The 7,834-nt window shown below is 42.0% G+C and overlaps 1 protein-coding gene across 1 annotated transcript; it reads left to right on the forward strand.

Annotated features, from left to right (window-relative positions):
* Positions 1-530: 530 nt before the first annotated feature.
* Positions 531-5,115, forward strand: npbwr2b (neuropeptides B/W receptor 2b). The gene is made up of 2 exons (XM_015041424.1): positions 531-831; positions 1,269-5,115. The coding sequence occupies exon 2, from the start codon at positions 1,937-1,939 to the stop codon at positions 2,933-2,935; it is 999 nt and encodes a 332-aa protein (XP_014896910.1). The 5' UTR covers positions 531-831; positions 1,269-1,936; the 3' UTR covers positions 2,936-5,115.
* The last annotated feature ends 2,719 nt before the right edge of the window (positions 5,116-7,834 follow it).

Raw genomic sequence — 7,834 nt, forward strand, 5'->3', positions numbered from 1 at the left:
GTCCTGGGTGTCCTGGATGTCCTGGGTGTCCTCCTGGTGGGACGAGACCAGAACACCTCACCAGGGAGGAGGGCTGGGTTCAGGAGGCATCCTAAGCAGAAACCACCTCAACTGGCTCCTCTCCATGTGGAGGAGCAGCTGCTTCCTGTGTTGGTTGCTAACATGGGCAGCTGTGGTATTAGGAGGGAAACTCACCAGAAGCAGGATTTTCAGTTTCAGAAGTCAACATTTCTGGATCTCAGACTCTTTCTTCTTTTTTCTAGAACATCTCTGAGATTAATCTCATATTTTCTGAGTTTTTTTTTTTTTTTTTTCTTGCAGATTTTTTTTGTTTGTTTTGGAGCTCAGAAATTTCTGTTTTTTCCGGAAATTTTCTGAGTTTAACATAAAGATTTCTGAGATATTTTTCTTGCAAATTGTCCATTTTGAAGCTCAGATTTTTTTAATTTTTGGCAAAAATGCAGTTCTACATGCTTTCTGCCTACAGCAGCCCTGATACGCTGTCCCACCATGTGTGTCCTGAGGAATGGGGAGCCTGATGATCAGTGCAGCCTGCAGATCCTCCAGTCAGAGGCTGAACCCGGCAGAGAAAGAAGAGAGAAAAAACCCTCTTTGACCTGCGCAGGACACCGTGGAGGCAGACAGGTTCGACCGGGCAGATGGAGATCCACATGATTGACACGGGGATCTCGAAATGACGTCAGCCGGAGGCGCTGCCTTCCAGGAGCGCGTCGGCAGAGAGGGAGAGCGGCGCGGCGCGGCGCGGCGCGGCGGAGAGCGGAGCGCGCCTCCAGACCCGACAGAGGGACTCCACCGGCGGCTCACACAGCGGTAAACTCACCTCCATTTACTTCACCGTTCAGTTTTACCTGATTCTCACACTTTTTTTTTTCCAAATAGGATGCAGCGACGTCCTTTATTAAACTTTAGAAATCCGACCTTCTCAACAGGGAGGTTTTTATTTGCATGATTTTTTGCCTGTTTTTATTGAACGGATATATTTAAGAAAGAAAACTTCATTTAGCTATATTATCTTATGAAGCGTATTGAAGGAGAAATGGCGTGTTTTAATCGGGAAAGGTCATATTTAAAATATTCCGCACTCTGTCCTGATTTGTCCGGTTAAAATGTGGTTTTGGTCCAAATCTGTACCTTTAAAATCTATTTCCACAGTTTGTCATCATACTAGTTCTCGTTGTTGACTCTGGTTAATTGTATCTCTTCCCATTTCTGGCAACTAATTCCTGTCCACATCTCCCTCCTGTTAGGTTACTCGATGCGCCACTCATGCGTAACGCACACTGGCAACCTCTCCAGAGCGTTTTACAGACAGAATGAAAACAGCGTAAAGCCAAACGGACCCGAGCTCTGCAGCTAAAAATCAGATTTTCAGTGTCTAACATCGAGGGAGGACAGGAACAGAGGCTGGAGGACACCTGTCTCTGATTAGGACCAGAGAGGCATCTCCTATTACAAAAAGTCATTTTTCATTTTTTAAAATAACAAATAAAAGCGAAGATCAAGGGAACATAAAGACTAAAGGACTGTAAAGTAAACAGCAACCACAGTACTGTGTTTGGAGAGCTTTAGCACCAAGAGCCCTCATTTCCATTTTCAGAGAAGTCTTCTGGAGTGAAGTCTGTGTATTTTTTAAGTCAAGAGGGAGGTAAGAACGCAAGTTGTTGGGTTCTGAGATGAAAAGATGTGAAATTGCTGCCAGTAAATTAAGCAGAGGATCACTTGTGATGAAATAAGCGCTGATCCTCCATCAGCCTGACCTTTTCTCCTGCCTTACAACTCAGGCTCCCCCCTGACTGATGAGGGAAGATGTTAGAAACCGAGCTTTAATTCAACTCTACTTTTTAAAAATATTTTTTCCTTTTGAAAATGTTGCCAGTGAAAACACCTTGATCTGAACTCGTACATCCGTGGAAACATGATGGAAAACGTGACCCATCTAAGAGGTGAGCTGCCGGTTTGCAACGACTCGGTGGACCCGTCGGGGAACAGCTCCGACCTGAACTGCATCATCCCGTACTTCAACGCCGACCTCTACATCATCCTGCCAATCATCTACTCTGTCATCTGCGCCGTGGGACTGACGGGCAACATGGCTGTCATATACGTCATCCTCAAAGCTCCGAAGATGAAGACGGTCACCAACATGTTCATCCTGAACTTGGCCATTGCAGACGACTTGTTCACCCTGGTGTTGCCGATCAGCATAGCTGACCATCTGCTGAACTACTGGCCGTTTGGTGAAGTTTTGTGCAAAGTCATCCTCAGCATTGACCACTACAACATATTCTCCAGCATCTACTTCCTGACGGTTATGAGCATCGATCGCTATCTGGTTGTCTGGGCAACGGTCAGTTCCAAGCGCATGCCGTACCGCACCTACAGAGCGGCCAAAATCATCTCGTTTTGCGTCTGGCTTCTCGTCATCTTCATCGTCATGCCCTTCACCGTTTTCGCCGGCGTCTACGTGAATCCACACGACGGCAGGAAGAGCTGCGTGCTGCTCCTGCCGATGCCGGAGGCTCTGTGGGTCAAAATGAGCCGGATCTACACGCTCATCCTGGGCTTCGCCATTCCTGTCTCAACCATCTGCATTTTGTACACCATGATGCTCTACAAGTTGCGGAACATGAGGCTGAACAGCAACGCCAAGGCTCTGGACAAGGCGAAGAAGAAGGTCACCATCATGGTCTTCATCGTGGTGGCCGTGTGCTTGTTCTGCTGGACGCCGTACCACCTGAGCACCATCGTGGTTCTGACGACGGACCTGAGCAGCACGCCTCTGGTGATCGGGATCTCCTACTTCATAACCAGCCTGAGCTACGCCAACTCCTGTCTCAACCCGTTCCTGTACGCCTTCCTGGACGACAGCTTCACAAAAGCGTTTAAGAAGATGATGGAATGCAGGCCGGCCTGAACGTGGGAGACCCTGGACCTGACTTTAAACTCTGCGCTGTATTTTTTAAAGCTAGGAGGCAAAAAGTGGAGGTGAAATGATAAAGATGGACTTTTGGTTTTTGTTGCTAGTTAAAACTGCGGTGTATTTGTTGAAACTGTCAGTTTGTTGTGACAGTATGCTATGAGACAGATAACAGAAAACATCTGTCTCCTTTGCCGTCTCCCAGTGCTAGAAACCACCAATCAGGTTGAGTCTTAGTGTTGTCAATCATGCCCATGTGTGCACCACCCACTTACCTCCCCTTGCTCTCTGCGTCGCCCTGTTAAGGCAGCCTGTCATGAATGCTAAGGCTAATTAGCATGGCTACTGATGACGACGGTTTTCCTGTAATGGTGAGTTGTTTCGCAAATTTAGCAGCACGTACAAGAGGATGATTGGCAGCACTAAGACCCTCCCCCTGGCTCTGATTGGTTGTTTTCGGTGCAGCAGCAGCTCAGAGAGGAGGAGAAGGTGATTGATCTTTTCACAGAGTATCTGTTTCATATTCTGCTGTCCAGACATGGTGACCGTTTTAACAAATAAGTAAAAAAAAAACATTTTGTTAAATAAAAGTTCCAATGTGCAGCTTTAAAACTAATCTCTTACTGAATCTGTTTTGTTAGCTCCACATTGTATCTGCACAAAGTTTCATTTGGTTAAAAAAAGGAAAAAACAAAACAAGTTTTACTGGAATAACTAATAAATTTCATTAGATAAATCGTAAGAAGCAGAGAGAACAAACATCTGTTATTGTTCATGAAAAGCTGCTTGGCTTCTCCACTTCTGTTATTCTGGAGGTAAAAGTGGAAACAAATTAAGAATTTTGTCATTTCAGCAACCAGCTTCTCTGTTAAGACACTTTGCCCCATGTAGCGTTTATGGAAGTTATCACACAGTGGGAAACATTGTATTAAACAGATAAAGACAAAAGAAAACTCCATGTACTTTCTGACTGGAACAGATGGATGGCAGAACGGGTCACCTGTACTGGACACTGTCTGCTCTTCTGGGACTAAAGAAGAACTTTTAAGGCTCAAACGTGATCAGTCACAGTTGGAAGGTAGCATGATGGGATTTTTATTTTCACAGCTTTTGTGTTTGAGTTATTTGATCTTATATGCAAAGAAACTGAATTTTGCTTTTCCCAAACAGAGCCGTGTTAGTGCAGACGCTAACATTCAGGTTTTGTCTTTCAACAAACGGGATAAAAGCAGGAAAAATTAACTCAGCATTTCTAAAAGATCAATGGATTTTTCCTGCGTGTGTGTGTGTCTGTGTGTGTGTGTTTATCCGTCATGTGAATTGTTTTTTGTAACTCAGAAATGCACCTTACCGACCCTGGCAGCTGTACTGTAAGCCTAACATACACCAGGCATGGGACAGGAGGGCTATTTCAACTTGTGTCTGTTTCTCTGCACAGATTGTTGTGTTGGTGAGCTTTTGCTGCCCCCTGTTGCTGACAGGTGGTTTAACCTAACATGCAGCCGAGCCATTTGTTGAGAAGCTTTTTGCCAAGTCAGTAGGTGCCATGTGTATTTCTATTATCACTTCATTGCTAATGTCATTAGTAACACCAGTAATACTGTTAGTTATTATTCTAACACATCATTTATTTGGAGCTAGAGAAATCTATACAGTTTGTTGTACATAAGTAAATACCAGAATTAGAGTTTTAAGATAAGAGTTAAAGGTAATTTAGTATCAGTTAAATCATGGAGTGCCTGTAAAATCCCTGAATTGTGCAGCAGAGAATGGAGGACAGGGCTCTGACTGCATCAACAGACTGATAAATACTGTAAATAGATGAGCCTTTTGTATTTATCTGTACAGAAGAATGTATAGTCATAGTATTATATGATTATAAAATCCTAAAGAAATATTCAGCTTAAAGTGGCGTTTCATGAATGAAAACTTATCTGAGTTTGCAGTCATGAATCATTATTTAATGCATACTGTAAGAATAATCACAGTGCATTATTAGAAATGTTTATGTTGGAGCTGCCTTTAGTTCCCAATAACTTAAGAAATATAACTTTATTTTCCCAGTTGCAATCATGTATTTTTGGATTTTGAATCATGTATTTTTTGGAATCATTAGAACTGCGCAGAAAGATTAGATTTTTATAGATCCAGTGTACAATAAAACAACATGCATAACACGTTGCTCATGAGAGTGGTTATTGTTCTGCTGAGGATGAAGGAGTTTGGGTGATGTCACAGCGACCAGGTCGGAGGTCGCTGCGCTGTGTCACTGGAAGGTCACCGAGTCTGTTGCCACGGCAGCTTGTGGTGTCCAGGATGTACTGCTGACGATAAATCCTCCCAGGAAATAAATCACCACCAGGTTTACCAGAAAGTACAGGATGGATTAATAACTGCAGTTCATCACCTTTAGAAACGTTAAAGAGATTAAAGTAGAAGAACCAACTGAAATGTTTGACCCCTTACGGTGTAAAAAGCATCTTTCATTTGATTAGAATAATCTTTTTATAGTTCAGTAAAATCCAACCTTTAATTTAAGTGCTTTTACTCAGAATGGCGAATCTGAATCATTGCATTTCCACTATGGAAAACTTAGTTGATATTCCGTGAATGTCAAAAACTCCAACAATCCGATTGTGATGTTTACATTAAATAAGAGGCACAATTAAAATAACAGCAGTATGTTGCTGAAAAAAAACATTAGACCATCATCTTCCTACCACTTCCTGTCATCTTCTTTGTCGTTTCCATCCACCAGTAGTAACATCCGGTTGTTGATTATGTGACTCGTGATGCAAAAAAGTGATTCCATTGCAGTTTTGGAAAATATGCTAATTTTGATGCAGCCATAAAACCACTTCATCCAAGCGATTCGATTTGGCAGGAAGTACTAAAGAAATTCACAAAATCATGTTGTTTCAGTTCACATTTTCACTGAACTTTCAAAAACGAACAAATGTCAAACAGTTACAATGAAACGCTACAGAAAATATTACATTTTCTTTTCCACAGTAAGCAAACATCACCAGAGTTTAGCTGCAAATGAAGCAAAAATCATGTTTTCAGGAAGTCCTGGTCCATTCAGATCATCTTTGTTCCTTTCTATTAGGTTTAGGTTTGACAGAGATGAGAGATGGGAGTAGAAGAAGAAAATGCTGAAGAATTTCTGTCTTTATTTGGACATTCATTTTGGATCATCAAACATCCAGGTGTTTATTAAAAACGTCCTCCTGGTTCAGAGTTCATGATGCCACGGACTCTGACTGGATTCCCAGGGTTGCCCACAGCATCACAGAACATCCATCACTGTGGCCTTGTAAAGCGTTTCTAGATATCCAGCCTTCATTTCATGCTAATTCCACCTGGACTGTTCCCCTGGCAACTGCCCAACCCAGATTTTTCCATCAAACCGTAAGACATGAGAGTGATTCATCTCTCCAAAAGGTGCCACTGCTGTAGTGTCTGCAGTCAGCATGCTGCATCAGAGAGCAGCTGCTCTGTCATGGAGGCCAGTGAAGCATCTTAAATGCTGAGCTGACCTGAAGGCTGCAAGATGTTTGGAGAGTTGACACGATGCAGGACTTTACTGGATCTGGTGACGGACCCAATCTTTCTGAAAGGGTTTGAAGAGACATTCGGCCTCCGTTGGTGGTGGATTTCACTCACCTGTGGTTATTACAGGAACCCTGGAATTCAAGGCCTTGGTTACAGGACATCAGACAACATTTTGCTTACTGGTTTTTACTAATACGTTATTATGTAAAATTGACTTTTTTTTTTAGCTTCACATCATGTTATAATGTTATCACCTAATAAAAACCTACCTGGAGTGTTGCCTTGACTCTTTCATGCATGTTTGAAAATCCTTTAATCTCCGTGGCAACCATTCAACTGTGCAAAATGCTTTGGTCGAGGATGAAGCTCCTGTAGTTTCAGAGCTTCCACCTCACAGAGCAGCTCTCCCCTACAACTCTCCCACTCAGCTCCTTCAGACTAGCCAGCAGCAATTAGCGAATATCTGGTGAAATTGCACATCTGCTGAGCTCATTATAGGAGATAATTGTCATTATAACAGTGATAAAAACATTGTCAAAGGGTTAATAGAGGAGCCATGTTGTGATTACTTCCTGCTCAGAAAGAGCAGGTGTTTTTATTTTAAAGAGACAGAGGCCCAATTTCAAGGCGTTAAATCATTAAGTCAAATTTCTTTTAAGTCATATTTGATATATACAATAAATTATAATCTTTATAATTCAAGTACAACATCACTTAATAGAGGAAAAACAAAGATTCTACAACAGAATGTACTCCCACATGGAACAAGAATATATTTCTTTTCATCAATTTGCATTTTTTGTTTTTTTACCTCGTGTTCTCCTAAACGTCTGTGCTGTCTTCCTTCTTTTCACTCCATTTCCTAAATTTTAAATTTATACATATGATTTTTTTTAAATTTAGTTCCATATATTGAATAACTTGGCCAGCTTCATGATCCATTTCTGTTTCACCTGTTCACACCAAATCCTGCACTTCTTATTCCAGGCATGTTTTCACATTCATGAGCTCATTCAGGCTTCTGCAGCATCTTTACCCAAGAACATCATCATCCACGGTCGGTGCAGGAGACTGAAGCATGATGCTTTCCTCTGATGGAGGATTGCTCTGACAGCTAAGCTCTCGGTGCTCCAAGAAATCCACCTTTAATCCACCTGACAAGGGAAACCAGTTCCAGTCAGGAATGTAGCTCATTTTTCTTGATTCAAATCAATTTAACCTCTAATCCCATCCAGCATTTTTATCTCATTTCTCTCTCCAGATATGAGTCTTTACCTTCTTTTTTAGTTTTTGATAGATTTTTCTTTCTGCAAATTTGATGAACGCATCAGTATATATATA

The sequence above is a fragment of the Poecilia latipinna genome, unplaced genomic scaffold, assembly GCF_001443285.1.
Source record: "Poecilia latipinna isolate Pla-1442-1.1 unplaced genomic scaffold, P_latipinna-1.0 Scaffold551, whole genome shotgun sequence".
Lineage (NCBI taxonomy): Eukaryota > Metazoa > Chordata > Actinopteri > Cyprinodontiformes > Poeciliidae > Poecilia > Poecilia latipinna.